Here is a 20,837-nt window from a genome sequence, read left to right as displayed (position 1 = left end):
GGCACCAATTCAGATCACCCGCCACTAATGCTGACATCACTAGATGCTCACGCCCCATTTCACGCCAATGAACGTCTCGTGTCAATGTCCTCTGTGCACAATCTATTGACGTGTCTCCATGGAAATGCCAAGGTGCCTCGTTCCTCGACAGGTGTAGATTAACCCTTTCTGATCACACAACATTGGAGCTTTGTTTTCCATTGCGTCAGCATATTTCATTTGTAGCTTTCCTGAGTTGTTTCTCCTCTGTTCAGTATGAAAAACCAGAGGGTGTTTCACAACTTAGTCACCGTGGATCCCGTACTCAGGTGGCCAGGGAAAGGCCATAGCTTTTGGATCCCGACCCTTGGGGTGGAAAAGCGAGGGAGGATTACCTGAGCAAGGGGTCCTCGGGACTCAGGGGGAAACACCTGATGGTGAGGCATGGTATCCCCCTATTTCCGCAACCGAGCTAACCCCTATCCCTGCTTACTTTATGGGGAACTACAACTCCCATCATTCCTCCCCACATTACATTGGAAGCACTACTGAGCCGAGGAAGATGAGGAATAAGGTCAGGCAGATTACCACCTTTGGCTTACAATGGCTCTGTCCCTGTAATGAGGCCAGGCAGAGTCAGGTACATAATCCTAACTGTATACACCTGCCACTTGTTAACACCCTTGTTCAGATAAATTAAAGGTGGCGCACACAGGCACATGGTGAGGGAGGATGGGTACGAGAAGGAACAGCTCTTTCGGAGCTGAAGGGAACCAGGTGATGGAAGTCGGTAAACCAAGGGGCTGATCTGCAATTAAGAAGATGGAGAGAAAGCCAGGCAAGAATCCCACGCTTTCGGGAAGCCGTAAGCATTCCAAGACTGAAACTGAGTGAGCAGAAGAAAGAAACTGTCAACTTACTGGAAAGCAGCCCACGGCCCTCCCGGGTGAACGACGGATTTGAGGAGGATGTGAAAAACCTGAGGGTGTTTCACTGGCTAGAACCTTAGGGAATGACGAGGAAACATCCAAGGGAAAGACACAGAATTGCCCCCTTTTCAGTGTACCTCTGTACCCATACCCGACACCCCTTCAGTTGCTATGGGATACTGTCAACCAAATCCCCTCATACCCCAGTATATTTTTGTAACAAGAAGGAAAAAACATCCAAGGAAATTAAAACCAACCACATTCACTCAAACCTTTTACCCTGACAAGAGGCCCCAGGGTTTCTATAATCCCTCCTTATAACTACAACTCCCATAATTTCTCCCACTACTGTCTCTGTGGGCAGCCCCAAATAATGAGGGTTTAAAGAAAGCATAGCACTGCAGGACCCCATGTATTATGGGGTGTGCAGCTCTCACTAGCCATATTCTGGCTTCTACCACACCCTCATTTAATATCCAAATGTACATCCTATCGATACATTGAACTCACATTATTAGGACATATTTATATATGTTCTCTATGGAACTCAGGTGGTGAATTCACTTCTAAATCTTTGATAATCTATCCCATGGAACTGGAGTATTACTCGCCCTAGTGACTCTTGTACTTGGCCCGCTTCCGACAGTTTCCTTGGCCAACATCCGAGATTCTCTTGGCTTGGGTATTCTTGGAGAGTGGTGGACTGAGGTATGGAAGCCATTAAGTGCTGGAATAATTTGAACTTTCGCAAGTGATGCCACCAGCACCCCTGAGGGCTTCGTCTGGCTGCAGCCTCCCTTTTCTGTGATGCACGTGAGAGTCCTGCTTTTTTTTGTAAACCTGGCCTCCTTCTGATGAGAGGATAAAGGAAGACGGGTGAAAAAGGAAGTATCAAAACATACCTGCAAAGCAAAGAGTACTCCCCCGGAGCAACCCAAACTTAAAAGAGAAGGGCACCAGAACAATATTGATGGCAGCATGCCTGGCCCATAACCATATTCCAGGGTTGCCCTTGGAAAACCATGCGCTCTGGCTTAGCCCTAGAATAGCTGAAAACATATAATTTCCTATTCAACACAAAAGTCTCAATTCATGTATCTTTTTCTCAAATCACATCAAAAGAACAATTCCTTAAACACAGTTCATTTTAATCCTGAGTTGAGGCAGTGTTCATACAAAGGTTTCATCTGGCCAATGCATTTCGGACCTACTCCATTCTCAGGGCTGAGCCCTGTATGTCAACACTCCATGTGTAAATCTGTGTTTTCACTTCCTTGGTTATATGCCAGCCTGTCAATAGCGATCCCCTTAATCTTGGAACGCTCGCAAAATGAGCTGCAACACTCGGAGCGGTAAGGACGCTCGTGGTTACCGTCCTCTCGTGCCTGCGCCAACCACACCCAAGAAGCAAAACCTCAAGCAGTCCCTTCCTGACTTCAAACAAGATTTCATGAAACTGATCAGAAAAAATAAATAATATCAAAAGCGATTTGAAGGCAACATTCAAAACTTATATCAAGAAAGAAGTAGATAGCTGAAATAGTGACTTTAATTAAATTAAATAGAAGAAAACAAAGACAGCAGTAAAGCATCGAACTATTAGAGACCTAGACGGGTGTTTGCGATATTAACGTTTTTAAAACATCGTGTTGTTGAAATGTCGTTGAGAAAATAAAGAATGCTTAAATATTGTGTTCTGGTCAAAATAATGGCACGTTTAAAAAATATTGCTCCTCTCAAATCTTTGATCTGCAGGAAGTTGAGAAATCATATATTGGCTATTTTTTTAAGCCCTTAAGTGAAAGAAACAGAGAAATACGCAGTGATTAACCAAGCAGTGAAACTGAAAGCCGCGTGGAACTGCGTAACTCTCTGCTTGCACAAGCGAGATCATCACAAGGCTTCAGCGTGAAGCAAGCCTGCTGCTGTAGGAAGTTAGATTTACCATCACTGAAGCCCGCCATGAGAAAGCTTGGCAGCCACGTGTCCAGATTACTTGAAATGCTGAGGTTCAGGCCAGTGAAATAAAGTGTGCAGCATCAGGCTTTAAACCGTGAGGTAGTTCTATAATAACCATTACAATGAATGAATCAACGCCTCTCAGGGGAGCCCCCCAGACCCTGAACACGCACCCTCCCTCATAGTCCTCCCCAACACCGTTTGGCCACAATATTATTTATTAAACAGAATGTAAAATGACGTTCTGTGCCTCTGTTATTAAATTCCTGCATTATTGTTGTGTCTCTGTTTCTGTGAATAAAGTTGTGGGGAACGATTACGTCACTGGCTACCCACCTAGAGAACATGTCCGGAAGAAATAAATATGAGAAGCAAATCCTTAAAACACTCATATGTGAAGGTTATAGAAACCAGTATTGAAAAACTACTGCATACAATGCTGAAAGACGTATGAGGAACTGAGTATAGCGTCTTAAGGGATCAATCAATACATTTGCAACATAATTAATGCCCCCATGGTTATCCTTACAGCGGTGGTTCGGTCAGAAATTGTATTAGCCCAGTTGATCGTGCATGTATTTTAGAACGTACATCGATCATTCTTAAAAAAAATTCCAATGCAACTTACCCAAGTTTTTCTCACTTTAACTCATGTGAAAATGACGGGTCGGGTACCGCCACCTTGTGCTAATCTTATCCGTTGATCCATCGCCCTAGGTTCAAGTGCCCTTGCAGCACCAATTCAGATCACCCGCCACTAATGCTGACATCACTAGATACTCACGCCCCATTTCACGCCAATGAACGTCTCGTATCAATGTCCTCTGTGCACAATCTATTGACGTGTCTCCATGGAAATGCCAAGGTGCCTCGTTCCTCGACAGGTGTAAATTAACCCTTTAGGATCACACAACATTGGAGTTTTGTTTTCCTTTGAGTCAGCATATTTCATTTGTAGCTTTCCTGAGTTGTTTCTCCTCTGTTCAGTATGAAAAACCAGAGGGTGTTTCACAACCTAGTCACCAGGGATCCCATACTCAGGTGGCCAGGGAAAGGCTATTGCTTTTGGATCCCGACCCTGGGGGTGGAAAAGCGAGGGAGGATTACCTGGGCAAGGGGTCCTCGGGACACAGGGGGAAACACCTGATGGCGAGGCATGGTATCCCCCTATTTCCACAACCCAGCTAACCCCTATCCCTGCTTACTTTTTGGGGAACTACAGCTCCCATCATTCCACCCCACATTACATTGGCAGCACTACTGAGCCGAGGAAGATGAGGAATAAGGTCAGGCAGATTACCTCCATTGGTTTACAATGGCTCTGTCCCTGTAATGAGGCCAGGCAGAGTCAGGTACATAATCCTAACTGTATACACCTGCCACTTGTTAACACCCTCGTCCAGATAAATTAAAGGTGGCGCACACAGGCACATGGTGAGGGAGGATGGGTACGAGAAGGAACAGCTCTTTCGAAGCTGAAGGGAACTAGGCAATGGAAGTCGGTAGACCAAGGGGCTGATCTGCAGTTAAGAAGATGGAGAGAAAGCCAGGCAAGAATCCCACGCTTTCGGGAAGCCGTAAGCATCCCAAGACTGAAACTGAGTGAGCAGAAGAAAGAAACAGTCAACTTACTGGAAAGCAGCCCACTGCCCTCCCGGGTGAACGACGGATTTGAGGAGGATGTGAAAAACCTGAGGGTGTTTCACTGCGCAGAACCTTAGGGAATGACAAGGAAACATCCAAGGGAAAGACACAGATTTCCCCCTTTTTGGTGTACCCCTTTGCCCCTACCCAACACCCCTTCAGTTGCTATGGGATACTGTCAACCAAACCCCCTCATGCCCCAGTATATTTTTGTAACAAGAAGGAAAAAACATCCCAGGAAATTAAAACCAACCACATACACTCAAACCTTTTACCCTGACAAGAGGCCCCAGGGTTTCGATAATCCCTCATGATAACTACAACTCCCATAATCCCCCCCCTACTGTTTGCTAAAACCACTGGGATGAGGAAGAGGCAGACAAGAACGATGAAGTTTACCCATAGGGACCAATTCACCATGGGTTCCTATGGGTGATCTCGCTCTTGTCACATTAAAAAGGTCAGGCAGACAACTATTCACACTTGACTCCTACTAAGCCTCCAAAACAGTATAAAAGGTGGAGCACTAAACCACACATGAAGGAAGCTGGGGATGCCAACTAGAAGGAGAAACATGACAAGCGTGAATGCTGTGAAGCAAAGCGCTGGTGGGAGATGCAGGAAGCCGGGCTGTTGTCCAAAAGGCACCAAATCATGGAGCTCTTATGTGAGAGGGTCTACTCTAGTGAGCAGAGCTGGTGCAGGAGCTCTGTGGTTCTGGGTTGGTACAGCGGGAAGCGGGGCTGGAGAAAACTGCTTCTTTGACATCCCAAGCACGTTCTCACTCTCCTTAGGTGTTGCAGGAACACCGAAATGCAAAAGGGGCAAACTGACGAACCCCAAAAGCAAAGGAGGAGCACCGAGAAGTATGTTCTCATTTCAAGCACAAGCACTGATAAGTTTCAGAGAAACCAGAAACACTGGGTTGCTTTCAGTGCGAGTATGAACAAAGAAACCTCATTGAAAGTGCTTACCTAAAAAGTCAAGTGTGAAAAGCTTATGGTGAAGGAAGAATGCTGGGACTTGAAGTGCTGAAAATTGAAACAGCTATAATTCTTGAAAGAAACAAAGAGTGAAATCACAGCGAAGAAGTATGATCCGTTAAAAATATATGGAGAGAAAGTATAAATGAAAAGCAAAAAGCGAGATTGTGAAAAGGTCAAAAGTAACAGAGTGGTTGGGCTAAAAGTATAATGCCTTTTCGAAAGACTCTGAGTTGTGAACTATGAAAAATGAAGTATGTATCCTGATGAGGGGGAGCTGAGATTGAGGTTTGGAAATGAAGAACCATACAAAAATCAAAACCCCATTAGTGCCAGAGAGGCACAACCAAACTGTGGATGAAAAGCTTGAGCCCGGCAGAGGGAAGCATATATTTAACAGTTATGTTAGAGGTGGTCATGCTGAGGTTGAGCTCAAGCCTTGCACATTCGAAAGTCCTCAATGGTTGTTTTGATGTGAAAGCTTGGGGAAGAACTCCCCCCACCAGTGAACTGGTGCAAAGGGGTCCAAGCTCGAATGAGGGAGACCCATTGTAAACTGGTGAAAAGGGGTTTGAGCCCGACTGAGGGAGATCCATATGAACTGGTGAAAAGGAGTGCAAAACCGACTGAGAGAGACCCGGGGTGAGTAAGACACCCAAAGACTTGTGAATGTGAAAATCCTGACAAGAAAGGAACTTTGGCATTTGTTTGTTACTTCAGGCATTCTGTAAATAAGAGACTTCGATTGGAAAAGAGACTTTGATGCAGAAGGCCCGGATATCTTTGTGCTTAACTGCATCCTTGTGCTAAAGAAGCGAGAGTGTGTGCGAAGCGAGAGTGAGCCATCTTGTCCCATGCTGAAAATGTGGGGAAGGGCAGCCAAGTACTCAGTTAGCCTCACATATTATTTCTTGAACACTTTTCTTTTGCATACATCATTTTCCCACACCATTTGTTATTAGAGGTAAGGATGGGGAATAGTTATTTTTTTTTAGTATAGGCCCTTTGTATTTTGGCAGAGACTCTACTAGGACTGCATTATTATTATTTGATGGTTGTAGCTTGTTCCCATCCTTAGATTTAGGGTTAGATTGGCATTCAACCAACCCATTAAAGTGCAATAAACACCCTTGAACTATGCCTCATTTGTGTCGGTCTTCATTAATGTTACCAAGCCTTTCCTTACATGAACCTGAGGAGGCATTGCTGACAGCCTTGACTGCAGCATGATGTGTGTTGATGAAAGAAGGCGGATTAACAGCAAAAGTAACTAACTTAAAGTGTGAGGGTTGCACGTATGCCAATAAAACGCATAATGATAAAGGACAATTGCTGAATTGTAAGAGGAATGGATACAAAGTAACAGAGTGGTCCTTCGAGGCGAAATCGCACATTCGATAGTCTCTGTGAAGTGTTCTGAATTGATTGGGAATCAAAGGCAAGAAAGCAATCGCGATCTTGAAAGTTGGATGAGTGACAAGCACAGTTTGTGAACTCTGAATATACCAAGAGGGCAAAGCATGCAAACTTTGAGAGAGGCGAACACTAAAGAAAATAGGAAACTACAAATTCCAAGAAGCACTGGTGTTGCATATAAATTCTGAAAGAGGCCAAAAAGGCAGACTAAAGAAATTAAGAAACTACAAATACCAAGAAGTATTGGTGGTGTCACATATGAATTCTGAAAAATGCCAAGAAGGAAAACTAAAGAGAAGAAGAAACTACAAGTACCAAGAAGCATTGGTGTTGAAAGAGAAGAAAGATTGTAGAATTATTGAACGTGAGGTCGAAGTGGTCATGCAGAGGTCTATGTAAAATCCTTGCAGTTTCGAAAGTCTCTAACAGTGAAAAGACACCTGAGACAAAACATGGGGAAGGAAACCCCCACGAGGCAAAAGACAGGCTAGAGCCCAGCAGAGGGAAGCCTATACAGAACTTTGTGAGTGAATGCTTAAAATGAAAAGTGAAAGACAGGCTTGATGTTAGCAGAGGGACACATGTGCAGGACTGTGTGATAAAGTAAAAGCTGAAAGACAAGTTCAGGCCCGGCAGAGGGAAGCCTATGCAGAACTGTGGGATAAAGTGAAAGGTGAAAGACAGGCTCGAGCCCAGCTGAGATGAGCCTGTACAGAACTATGGGATTAAGTGAAAGGTGAAAGACAGGCTTGAGTCTGACAGAGGGAAGCCTGTACAGTGAAGGTCAAAAGTAGAACTGTTTATTTATGGCAAGGCAGACGGACGAAGCTTAAGGAAGTGATTTAACTACCAGAAGTTTGAAGCCCAAGTCTGAACTGTTGAACTGTTAAATGTGTATCAGTAACCCACAGTGTGCAAGACTGAAAGAACTGTGCCATCCACCTATATATTGTAGGAAACTCTCAAGAGCCCATGGTGGCGAACGTGGGGAAGGGAGTTATTATTTAAAGCCATTCTGACATTTCTTTTGAGAAGCCATTCTGACATTTCTTTTGAGACACTATTTTCCTTCTGCATTTCCTTAACGCATTTGTTATTTTTAGAAGGAGGGCAAGGTTAGGTTATGTGTCCTTGTGAACTTTTTAAGTGTGAGCCGATAAACTTTGTCTTTTCACTATGTTTTTGTAACATGGCTGTTTCTTCACTTGTATTTCGTGAACATTCATTGTTAGTGGGAATCCTCTTTTCTGTACTGTATAAAAACAAAAATGTTTTCATTTACCTCACTGTTGATTCTGTGCTTCTTCACTATTCAGGAACTATGGCAACAATTCAGCCCTACCTGTACGAGCCCGAATATTCAGAAGAGGAAATCCTTGAAAGAGAAAAAAGTTGAGAAGATGTGGAATCAGATGAAAGTCATGAGGATCAATCAACGGAGCCTGAACCCAGTCGAATGGAACACGTTTCCACCTGGTGTGCCTGCCATCGTTGTGAGTTTATGCCTATTCTGGTGGAGAAATGCTGTTGCAGAAAACACTCTGGTTGTTTGGCCTACATTGCCGAAGAAGACACACCACCGCTATGCATTACCGAGACGCATGACTTCAGGGCTGCCTACCTTACAAGATCCGTGTTGCGAATGTTGATGGTCCTTATGCACGAACTTGGAGCTACAGTTCACCTCGTAATCCAAGTAATGAGTAAGTTCACTCTATATATGTTGTGTGTTTGACGACCGAGAGGGCTAGCACAATCTGTTGTTACCCTACATCAACATAACTTCGATGCATCACAGACAAAATAATTTTTCTGTAAATGGAATAAATTACTCATTCTAATCTGAAACCAAAGTGTTCATCTTTAGATGTATCGTTTGAGCAATTACGTTTCTTTTACTTCGAAGTATCTCCCAAACTGTTTTTGCTGGAGTGTGCGTTCACATTTCTAATTGATACCTACTTGAAATCACAATTACTGTCGGTACTTTGCACGGAAAGGTACTTTTTAAAGCATAACAATTCCTCACATTTTACAAGGTGGTGCAAACAAAATAAATGCAATGATTGGTTTAGCAATCCTGAAACAAAAAGATTTCCCCTTAATTATGGCAGACACTAATCACATAAATTGCAGGTTTAATACCTTTTATTGTACTAACTGAAAATACTATGCAGATTGGGAACAATCCATTAGCTTTCCAGTGCCACTGGCTCCTTCATCAGATGGTACAGAGATATCTTATGAAGAAGTCTGTGGGACTTTGAAAGCTAAGGCATTGTCCCGGCTCTGCATAATAGCTTAAGTTACTCTATTAAAAGGTATCAAAACCGTGCATCTTGTGTGATTTTAAAAACTGGACTAACACAGCGTCGAACTTTTCTTTGCACTGGAAGACACTAAAAAAGGCCAAGGCAAAATCTGAAAAAGGTCTTTGATCACAGCTTCAAATCCTCATTGAACTACGGTATTTGAATTAAAAAATATATGGCAACATAATATTAATTAGGGGAAGAAACAACAATCATGAATTTACTCTAAAGGTCAGAGGTTATCAAGAAAAGTGGCACTTATAGAGGAATGAAAGAAAGAGCTGAAGCAGAACGTATAGACAAAAGAAGATGATTCTAAATGTAAGGAGCAAGAAGCCCAAATGACCAAAAATGAGACAAGGAGGGCAAAGAATGCCAAGAAAATACAAGGAATAAAAGTTAAGGATAGGAATAAAAACAGATACAATAGAAGAGAGAAATGGATGAGCTAAAACATGGATGCACATATAAACAATGCATACAAACAAAACTAGAGGTGGGCAGGGAGAGAAAGCACCCAAAGAGCAGTAAAGGATGGAGAAACATGAGAGTACAGAGAAAGCAAACAGAGAACACGAAATTGCAGAATCAAAGCCAGAACGAATAAGAGCAAGAGGATAGGCAGGCAGGCAGGCTTTCAAGAGGAGAAGAGCAATAACAAAGCTGTGAAAAGATAATAGTACAATTAAGAGTTTTAGTAAGCAAAAAAGGTGAACATTAGAGAGAACAGGGAAAGAGAGAGAAACAGGGGAAAGAAAAGAAAAAGGAGAGGGAGGAACAGGAAGTTGGATTAAGATTAAGAGTGAATGAACATTGAAAGCTTTACACCTGAAAGACAATCAGAAATAGAAGAGTGAAGTTGGTCAGAAAAGCAAGAAAAGGAAAAGAAAATCTGTGACTCGTCGGCACAAAAATGACACTAAAATCAAAATGAGATGATAATAGCAGAAAGACGAATAGTATACAAAGAAATAAAGTAAGGAGCCAAGGATTGGGCCTCGCAGGACCCCAAAACACAGAGGCCGAAATCTCCGTCCCACAAGGCAGAGAAGGTGAGATTAATAAAATAATAAGAAAACCAGGACAGAAGAGAACCAGATACACCAAGAGAAAGAAAAAGCAATAGACTGGGCCCGATGTGTGGAGAGTATCTAAGACATCGAGAAGGATGAGAAGTAAAGAATGTTTGGAGTGACGAGAAGAAGTAAGGAAATTTGTGGCAAGCAAAACCTGTTGTGGAAAAACTGGATTCACAGCGTTTCTTGAATGCATGCTGCAAGAGGGACTCATCCCTTCCATAATCATTTTCTAGGTATTGATACCTTTTATTGACCTTCTTACTTGACTACATGACTGAATTAAGATATTGTTTTTTGCCACATTAGGGCATTCATAGAGTACCTATTAGGTACTATCAAGGAATTGGCACATGCACAATTATTATCCCTATCAGTATTTGCCTTGAGGACGACCGATTGGTCGAAACACGTGTCGGCTGTGATCACAATAAATCTCCACTCATACTTCTGGATGGCTGTTTTTTGAATACTCAAAGATATTGGGGCAATACAACTAATTCTAAGACTTGAATATTAGAACATGGTGTCCTTTGCGCAGTATGACTACACATCCCATACTTTTATGTCAATAACTGTTGGGGGAATTTAGGGGAACCTCCTGTGTAGTTTTTGCAGCATGGGACCACTCACATTACAAGAGAGTTGAGCACACTCCTATTGGTGACTCCCCTTATCTTTATAATCGGAGTATCTTGATAATAGGTCTCATTTGGAAGGAGAATAAGGTGTCCTTTGGATGTATTAAAATGGCTGCAATGTCTTTACATGTTTAGAGCTATTCTGGTAAATGTTCATAGACCTCTAACAATATCTGCTTCATTTGGAACTGAAAGTTGCCTAGAAGTAACACTATTGGACAAAAGACTCCATAAACCAATTCATAATGAGGCCTGGGAAGGTATAATCATCGACTGATGAGAAGCAATTCGATTACCCTTTAAACCTCAGCAATCTTTAAAGCACTGAATTCAAAATCCACTTTTCTCTGCTATTACCTGAATGTGGCATAATCCTAGCCCATGTGAGATATGTAAGCACTGTGAAGAAGTCTACCTTCAGGCTTGGGGGACCCCCAAGGTAGTGACTCGGGGGGCTGGTTGCCACCCCAAGCCAGGGAATATGGCTGTGGTGTGAGGAGGATCCTCTGGTCACCCTACTGTGGTCTCCATCACATTGCAGAGGGCAATCACAGTGACTCTCCAAACTCTAGTGAAATCAGCCCACTAAGGCAGACCATCCCTTGACGGGGTTTAATTCTCTAGCGATTCCTGGCAAGGTAGAAATCATGTAGTCGCTAGCCATAGGAGAAAGCCTGCAGCTCCCTCTGAGCAGACCCAAAGGCTCAATGTACAAAAGAAACCCTTCCCCTGAAGGGATTTCCTGTCCCCCCGATGATTGTAGCACGTGTTTTGATACAGTTGTAGCCACACCCGGCACATCAGAAAAGTCATTTTCCCGGCATTCCCAGGAACTATGTTGAACTCCACGTGTCCATTAACACATTGCTACCAGTTCGCAACTCCTTAGCCTGGGAAGCCAGGTTTCACAAGCATTATTAACTGGCAGCAGGAGATTCAAATGTTGTGTATACAATGTTTCTGCACACCACGTGCCCCTTATGAAAATATAAACAAAGTAACCACAAAGCTTTCCTAGTGTGTTTCCTGCTTTTGATAAATACGCTGGAAACACAGAACAGCTCTGCTCAAGACAGGCCCCGCAAGAGTGGGTCAAAGGAGGAAAACAACCATTCAGCAGGGCAGGCCGTTCCTTTATAGGGGTAGCCCCGCCTCTTGAACCCAAAGCAGCTCCAGGTGTACTCAGGAACCACAGCCATTGCCAGCCCTTTCATGATTACAAGTCACAGGTGCAGACACTCTTTGAAAGCCTCATCCATGGGGAGGAGGCAGTGGTCGAAGTGAGCGGGAGCGGTGCTCCTCTACTTTTTTTAATTAAGTTTTACTGTTCCTATACTTTTAATTTAAAAAGAAACCGTTGCAGAATGGTTTCATTTTAAAATAAAAGTGTAGGAAGAAGTTGAAACTTGCACTTTCAGTGCACTGCACTGAACGTTCCCTTAAACAGCAGATGCATGTGTTTGGTGGTTTGTATTGTGTGTGGGAGGGTACATGGTGATGGGGATTGTGGGGAGTGGGTGCACGCCAGAAGGGGACAAAGTTCCACTACTTCTTTTCATACACTTCAACCACTGGGAGGAGGGAACTCAGCATGAAAGCATCCAACTTCAATTGCGCCAGGTTTGTGGCAAGCGGTGGGACAGTGTTGGAGTGAGATAGGAGGAGCAATTAGGAGGTGATGAAGGAGAGAGGAGGAGGTGTCTGAGGAGGAGGTGGTAACAGCAGAAAAAGAGGTACCAGGGAAGGCGGTGATAACAATAAACGAGGAGTAGGTTGTAACAACAAAGGAGGCAGAGGTGGTAATAAGAGGAGGAGGTGGCAGTGCTGGAGGTGGCATTATTCGGAAGGAAAACTGTGGAAGGGACAAGGGAGTGCAACTCGCTGGCCTGAAAGGCAGTAAGGCATGAGAAAGCCATGTTGGCCGAAGAGAGGTTGAGGAGGAGGGAAGGGGTACAAGACCCCAGTAAGAAGGACAGAGGAGGAGCAGTCAGGGTTGCAGCGAGGAGGCCTGAGACTTGAGGAGAAAAGAGACCCGGTTTTAAGGGCAAGAGGAGTGCCAACAAGTAGCAGTGAATACCTTTGGACCCTCCTCCTAGATACTGTGGTGATATGAACAATTGGTTTAAAAGACACTGCACCTAACTAGGATACAAGATAGGCTTTTGGTACTCATTGGAAGCCTTCAACAAGATCACAGCCATTGCGAGCAACTTGGTGTTGATTTACCTTTCATCCCGTTTTTGTTGATTTATCGCAATAGAGGTTTGTGAGCACTGCTTCCTGAGTCTGGTCGTCTTATTTTATTTTTAATTTATTAGAATGTGTGTTCAGTGCTGGCCCTACCCAGAGGGTCTCAGAGCACCTTACAAGCTTCTACGCATCCCGCGTAGGCCTTCTGACAGTACCCACTCCCTCGCTTAACATTAACAAGACGTACTCTTTAAATAATTTGATCCGTTCTTCTTAGAAGTTGCTCTGATGGCATGCACATATTTTGAATATTAATAACAAGCGTTTTAAAATCACTGTAACCTCTCCATTTGAATTTAAATTCTAATGGCGGGAAAAGGGTGATCAATTTGTATGTTAGCCTCATATTGTAGTAGACGCTTTTGTATCCAACAAGAAAGCAATCACGCAATCCCTACAGCAGGTCCACATAAGTTATGTATTCGATGCATAATAACGGATTTAGCTAACATAACTGATAAATGGTGCTTCGCCCCTGTTCTGATTGATGACAAAAAATTGTCAATCGACGGCATGAATAAAGTAGTAAAATCGAAATGAATAAAATTGCACAAATATGATGATAAACTTTGATATTTGCTGACTCTTTATGCTTATTTTTGTGAGGTGTACACATTACTTCACTGAACTAGAGACACGGGCCATCTGCAGAGAGCCACACACACATTGGTTACAAAATCCAAAATGTCTGCTTTCATAGTTTTAAAAAGGTTAATGTTAATGTTAAAGGACATTTGTACCGCGCACTATCACCACCGGAGTGGTCCCCTGGCGCTCTGGCGGCTCTGAAAGAGGGAGGGAGGGCGGGTGAGTTAGTGGGTGGAGGTTGGAAAAGTGCAAGAGAGCAGTGATGTACTGTTGGCAGCCTCAGCCTGGTGGGTCCGCCGGCTGAGCCTGGGGTGTATGCGGCCGGTAGTCGTCGTGTACTGATGTGCAGGTCTATGTGCATTTATTGTTTTGTTGTTGCAGTGTGGTGAAGTTTGTGCGGTTTGTTGTGCTGGAGGTTTGTGGTTGTGTTTGGTTTGGAGTTTGAGAGGTGTATGCGGAGGAGGAAATTGTTAGTGGTCTCGGTTAGTTGGCATCTATATCCTGGTTGACCAGTTGTGCTCGCGTAATCTCGCTCGATGGGGTGCTTGGGCATCATGTGCCTCTGGAGGTTCGTGCTCGTTTTGTATACGAGGCCCCTTGAGCATCTCACTGCCTCTTCTGCCCGTTCTGTCAACAGCGTTGCATGCTCCCCACCCCCACCCACATGGCCAGTGCACCTGCCAGTGTCCATATCTTAGTTAGTGTGGTGATTGGTGGTATCTCGCTAGTTCCAGAACCCAGTGGTACCTAGTTGTAGCTATACAGCGGTTGGGGATGGTAAGAATTGGCTGGGGTTGTTGCCTCCCTCTCCGTGGGTCTCGCATGTGTACCACTCTGTCTGGCGTCACCCCTCCTGGTGCCCTGAGTGCTTATCAGTCGGTTCTGGGGCTTGTCAGTGTCCTTTCCCGTTTAGTCGTTTGTCTTACTGCTGCTTTGGTTTTAGACTCTGGTATCGAAGAGAGAGGTTTTTAGTAATTTTCTGAATTTAAGGTGATCTTTGGTGTTCCTTATTTCTTTTGGGATGCTGTTCTAGGTATCCAATATGATTGGGTAGCATGCAGCCACCCTCCTGGATTTAAAAGGTGGGCCACTATCCATTTCCAACACAAGGGTTAGGGCACAATGAGCATACATTGTTTTAACTTTGTGTTAGAATTTTAGTTAGAAACAAATGTGTCGAGATGCGATGTATTTGTCAGTGGTATCTTGAATGTATGTCCTGCAATATGTGAGAGGTGGGACTTTGTGAAATGCCAGGTCACTTTTCTGATTTTCCATAGATATATAGAGTTGCTCACTCACTTTTATGACAGTATGTGTTTTGATGAGATGTTCATTTCTTTGACATGTCAATCTACCTTAAAACCATGACAGGGCTTAAAGAAACATGAGCAAGTAAGGGTCGAGGGCTGTGACATCTTTACTGGCAATAGCCCGGAAGGCTTTTCGTCAGACTGTCTCATGATGTGGTCTCATGGGTAACTGGTGCTTTATGTTTGCAGTATGCGGAACCCAATGCCACGGACCTGGGAAAGAAGATCACCTTCTTTGTGTACCTGCTGGTGGTAATGACCTGCTGCACAGTGAGTATTCTACACTGCGTCCTGTCCCCACTGTCCAATCACGTGACCGGAAGTCATTCCCATTCCATGTTAATACTTGGTAGCCCACCTAGCGCATAACATGATCTCATTCACAGCTGGCACCTTGTGACTGCAAATGAGGCTCATTGCATGAACAGTTGCAGGTCCCAATGGCATTTGCGCCGATAAAGCAGTGGATTATCTCACGTGACACCCTTATAGTGGGGCTAATGGTGACAGACATCCATACCCTTACATCAAAATGAGGGATCTTGGAGTCAATATGCACCCTATTGGTGCGAAAATAGTGTTGTGCCCTCCACACTAGAGGTGCGGTCTCAGATGGAGGAATGCATCACAGTGCGCACTGGAGGAGCGTTGCTTTGCTGTCACACTTTATCGTAGTATGCGCGATATATAACTCATCATTGCAACAGTATTGCATCCTGTACTGCTGGGATGGAACACTTTACACTGGCACTGTGCTGTGTAATAATGTCACAAGCGCTGTAACGTGTTCCGTTACAAACTAAACAGAGGCAACACTGGCACTACAATCTCCACCACTATCACTGAATGCAAGGGTGGGACACTGAACACTGTGACATGAATGCAGAGTTCAAAGCTAGATAGATGGAACAAAGTACACTGATACGGCACATTGTTGCAATTCAAACTGCAACAACGTGGAATTGGGCGCAGAGTCTGCAGTGTGGAATTAAAAACAGTGCCACAACATGCAACATTACATACTGCAAAGATGGAGTACTGTGTACTGGCACTGCACTGCATGAAATTACAAACTGCAAGAATGAAGCACTGGCGCCGAATAAGCATTGAATACTGTTACACCGTGCTAGACGCAGTGAATAATATTACAAACGTTCAGCTCGAAACCCTGTGTCCTGGCAGTGCATAATACTACAACTTGCAAGGATGTCACGCTGTGCGGGTACTGCAGCACACACCTTTACACGATGCTAGGATAGAGCACTGTGTACTGGGACAGTATGGCATTGTAATGCATGCATGATGTAACAGATGGTGAGGATGTGCAGTTGTGAATGGAGAAGGCTGACAGCCCACAAAGATGAAGTGGTTTGCACTGGCTCTGCACTACACAACCTTACGAACTGCAAGGCTATGGCACTGTGCACAAACACAGGAATGCATATCTCTCAACTGTAAGCACGTGACACTATGCTGGCGCTGCCACACAAAGTCCACATGTAACAATGCACAGCGGCAGTGCAGTGTCAGGTATTGTGAACCACACAGATGTAGCACTGCCAAGGGCACCGTAGTGTGTAATATTGCAAACAGCAAGGCTGTGGCAGTGAGCACTGGCATGGCACGTCTGGTATCACAAGAATGTTACATACGTAAAATAACATAATATAACTTCACACCGGCACCACATTGTGTAGTATTGACAACATCCAAGATGGTGACATGTGGGATATGGCATGTGCAAATATGCTCTGTAACATTCCCCTCTGAAGCACAGTGTTTAAGATTGAAATTGTTAATATATAACACTGCACGTTGAAGCTTGTAGTATTACACAATTCAAGAAGGTGGAACTGCACAATGGCAAGGTAGTGTGAAAGAGGAGCCTTCCAGGATAGGACACTGCCTTGGTTCTGCAGATTTCAATAACAGAGATAGCAGGCAGGTGGCACTGAACTAGCATTGTATGGTGTAAGGGAGGTTTTGCAAATGACCAACTGGCTATGATGTCCTGTGAAGTTTTACAATGCGTCACACACTAAAGAATAGAATGCAAACGGCATGTATAGGCCACCATTGCAGCCCACATGATTGCAAACTGCAGCTAGAAATTGCTCACTGGCTGTGGAAATGTACTATGAACCTCTGTGATGGCTTTTGTGATTGCACATTCGATGTGTTTCTTTTTTAATGTTCTGATATGAATTGTACCCATTGTTTTAATAGAAATAAGCGTATGAACTTGTTAATCACGTATTTTAAATAATATTATTCATTCTTTTTCTCATTTATATATTATATTTGCATCATTGTATTGTGCTGGAATGCTAGTGTAAAAAGTTGTTTATTCAACTGTATGCACTTAAACAAAGCAAATAAATAAATTGCACATTGTAGTCTACAATACACAGGGTAATTCATTTACAAAACTGCAGTTATACACTGCACAACGCTGTGAGCGATTTTAGAAACTGTAGCTATAAGTTGCATGTTGCATTGTTCAATACAGGCTTCATGTGTCAGTTGCATAATGTATACCATTACAAAATGCAACTCTAGCTCAGACTTTGAAGGGTGTGGACATTCTGTCCGTTTGCAATTCTTCACGCTCTAAAGAAATGCAATGGCATTGCGATGGTCTCATATCGCCCCGATGCCTGCCCTTTCCTCGGTCTCATGCACCTCTCTCTCCAGTTCCTGTACTGCAGGATGAACCTTGGGCAGCGGATAAACGAAGGGACCCCGCTGTTGAATGTGGAGGGGGATGGATTTGCCCAAACGAGAATCCGCGGAGCGTGCCGAACAGCACGTGTCTTCCAGCTTGTGTTTGTCCTGTGTTGGGCTCCAGGTACGTTCTCCCGCATTATTTATTTATCAAAATCGCAGGGGAAGCAATGCACAAAAATGCAGGGGGCATGGATCCCATACAATGGGGCCAGAGAATGAGACTTGAAGACCAGATGTTGCAGGGGAAGGTGGAAACATAAACCAGAGACGAGGACAAGACAGAACGACATAGGAACGGGATGGTGGAGAAAGTGCTCAATTAAGGATGGAGGTGTGACGGAAAAGTGCTGTAGGGTTGTCCATGAAGGGTAATGAGAGAGGAAAACAGGGTGATGCATTAACAGGTTCTTCAGAAAGGAGAGCTTTGAGGTTGTCAAGCATTTCAGAGGCAGACCTGTATACTAGCCAATACTCATTATTTGACCCGCATTTGGCAGTAAGGCTGGTGCAATGACATCCATGTCAAGGGACGCAGGGGATCTCCCACGTAGTCTAAGACACAAGCTGACATCCATGTTGTGACCAGTTCCCTTAAAGCCACATTCCTCCATACAGCCGCACAGGTGTGGCCTTGCATCACTAATGACAAGAGGCAAGTCGCACCTCCCCCTGGCATTGGTGCTTCTGCTAGTCTGAGTGTGCTTTTCTCTGGCACCTTAGGGTCTATGTTGTAGTGACGCAATGCCGTTCTCTGCATCACGCTTCCTCTTCTACTTTACACTGCACACAGCAAACAGCACATACACATTTGTCACTGGTCCACTGGTAGTTATTATGCTAATTATTGAGCTTTAACCTAGATTCGGGGAGCAACAGAGCGCTTTTCAAGTCATGGGGAGAAGTACACAACAAGGGAAGCAGATTGCAAGGGATCAATGCAAGGGAGCGAGAAGCAATCGGGGCAAAGGTGAGCAATTTGGCAGCAAGGGATCTAAAGTTAACCGGGGGACAGGGGATATTGCCCAGTAGCGGATTAGGTGGGAGTAAGAAGGGGTATAGACCTAGATGCTAAGTATGAGGCATTCTTCGAAGAGGAGGTATTCATCTCCTGCCTTAAATGTGGAAGCAAGGAGCAAGGCTGGTGTTGACAGGGAGGAGGTCCCAGAGTCTGGGGCATAGACAGAGAAGACCTGTCTTCTGGTTCTTTCCTTCCTGCATCAGCAGAGTTGAAGTGTGCACAGATCTCTACTTCTAGTGGAAATTAGGCCTGCAGAGATGCTGAGCTCCTGAGCGAGGTAGCTTGGAGACTTGAGGGCAATGGCCTTGTAGATGATGCAGCAGGATTTTAAGGTGATACATGCTTGTTGCAGGGGCCAGTGCAGTTCAATAAGAGATGGGGCGACAGGGCCTGAGTACTTTGAGTCATACTGCAGCATATAGTACACATTTCAGGGGTTCCACAGTGTTTGTGAGAAGGCATTGCCACCATTCAGGTGCGAGATGACCAAGGATTAGAGTGCGAGATGACCAAGGATTGGACAACAGATCTGAGGTTGTTTGCTGGGGTGAAGGGCTTGATTTTCCACAATAGGGAAAGATGGTACTTACTATTCTGTGCTATATGTTCCTTGAAGGGGAGGTGTCTGTCAATTTAAAACCCAAGAGATTTGGCACCAGTAGTCAGCTGGGCCGTGAAACCCTTGAGATTCATAACGGAGAGCCAGATCTGGATGTCTGGGTGTTCGTTGGTGTTGGTCAGCAGTAGGAATTCAGTCTTGACCTTCAGGTAGGCAACTGGACATCCAAGAATGGAGGAAGGCCATGTGAATGGAGGAAGGCCTGTGAATGTCTTCGATGGAGGAAATATTTAGGTAGAGCTGCATGTCATCTATGCATTGGTGGATGTGGATGTTGTGTGTAGCTAGGTGGGTTCCAAGCACTTCTATGTAAAGATTAAAGATCAAGGGGGAGAGTATGGACCCTTGCAGGACTCTACTGCTGATGAGTAGAGCTGGTGATCTGGCGGAATCCATTTGGACGAATTGGAGGCGGTTAGCGAAGTAGGATTTGAACCAGCTGAGGATGGTCTCCCTGATCCCCATTCAGCAATGTAGAATGTCAGTGTATGTCTGGGGGTCTACAGTGTCAAACGCAACTGGTTGAGGAGAACCAGGAGGAAAGGATTGCCATTATCAAGGATGGTAATGGCATCATCAGTGTTAGGTAAGATTTTCATATTTGTGATAAATCTTCCTGACCTGTGTCAAACCCAGAACATTTTGCTTGGACTTGGTGATTATTTTTCCTTGCCCCTAGGTGAGTGGGACTCTTTTTGCCCTCTTACCTAGTCTTTTACTCTTTTTATGGGTGACCTTTTTATGTCTCTCCATAGTGTGTGTTTGGATGTATAGTTCCCTATAACGTTTGGGCCTAGGCTGAGTGGCCCCTTTGGCTTCCCTTTTTAATTTCCCTTATTATCTCTTGGGTGAACTACTGTTCCCAAGAAGTAAAGTGGCATTTCCATCCCCTTTACATTTTATACAGTGGGCAAGCACACCCTACCTTATGTGGAGTGTTGTGGGGATACAATATATCTCCTTTCTTACTTATCTGCTAACATTTCGGTTATAATTACAAGTTAACTTGAATCGCTGGTGGCAGTGAAACTACTTTTATGACTTTTAGTCATTACTACTCACAGTCTGTCAAATCAGACTCTGTAATGCACAGGAGGGTCCACATTCTGCTAGAATGGTGGGCAGATCCTTTTTTCGCTATTTCTCATTTGCTTGTTATTACTGAGGTCTTCTTCTGCCATCCTAGGTGGGAAAGATCTTGGTTGAAGTTTTGTCTTTGGCAGGAATCCTTTGTATTTCACACCGAGACTCCAGAGTGTCTGAGAAGGTAGGAAGTGAGGGAGGAGTCCACATCTCTGAAGCCCTTTGTCTTTGACCTTGCCTGAAAGGAAAGAGTTCCCACTGGGGGACTGGCTATCCTGATTGGACAGCCAGACCGCCCCT

General features: G+C 44.2%; 1 protein-coding gene across 2 annotated transcripts in view; it reads left to right on the top strand.

Annotated features, from left to right (window-relative positions):
* The window catches only part of LOC138514188 (transmembrane protein 116-like), a 254,026-nt gene that overhangs the window by 174,427 nt on the left and 58,762 nt on the right, over positions 1-20,837 (top strand). For both annotated transcript variants that reach the window (XM_069629521.1, XM_069629522.1), the window contains exons 9-10: positions 15,280-15,360; positions 17,785-17,938. In XM_069629521.1, the coding sequence (XP_069485622.1) occupies positions 15,280-15,360; positions 17,785-17,938 (235 nt within the window). The remainder of the gene's footprint in view (positions 1-15,279; positions 15,361-17,784; positions 17,939-20,837) is intronic.

Source organism: Ambystoma mexicanum, chromosome 12, assembly GCF_040938575.1.
Source record: "Ambystoma mexicanum isolate Mex_15411 chromosome 12, UKY_AmexF1_1, whole genome shotgun sequence".
In the NCBI taxonomy this organism is placed as follows: domain Eukaryota; kingdom Metazoa; phylum Chordata; class Amphibia; order Caudata; family Ambystomatidae; genus Ambystoma; species Ambystoma mexicanum.
This window is presented reverse-complemented; position numbering and strand designations above follow the sequence as displayed.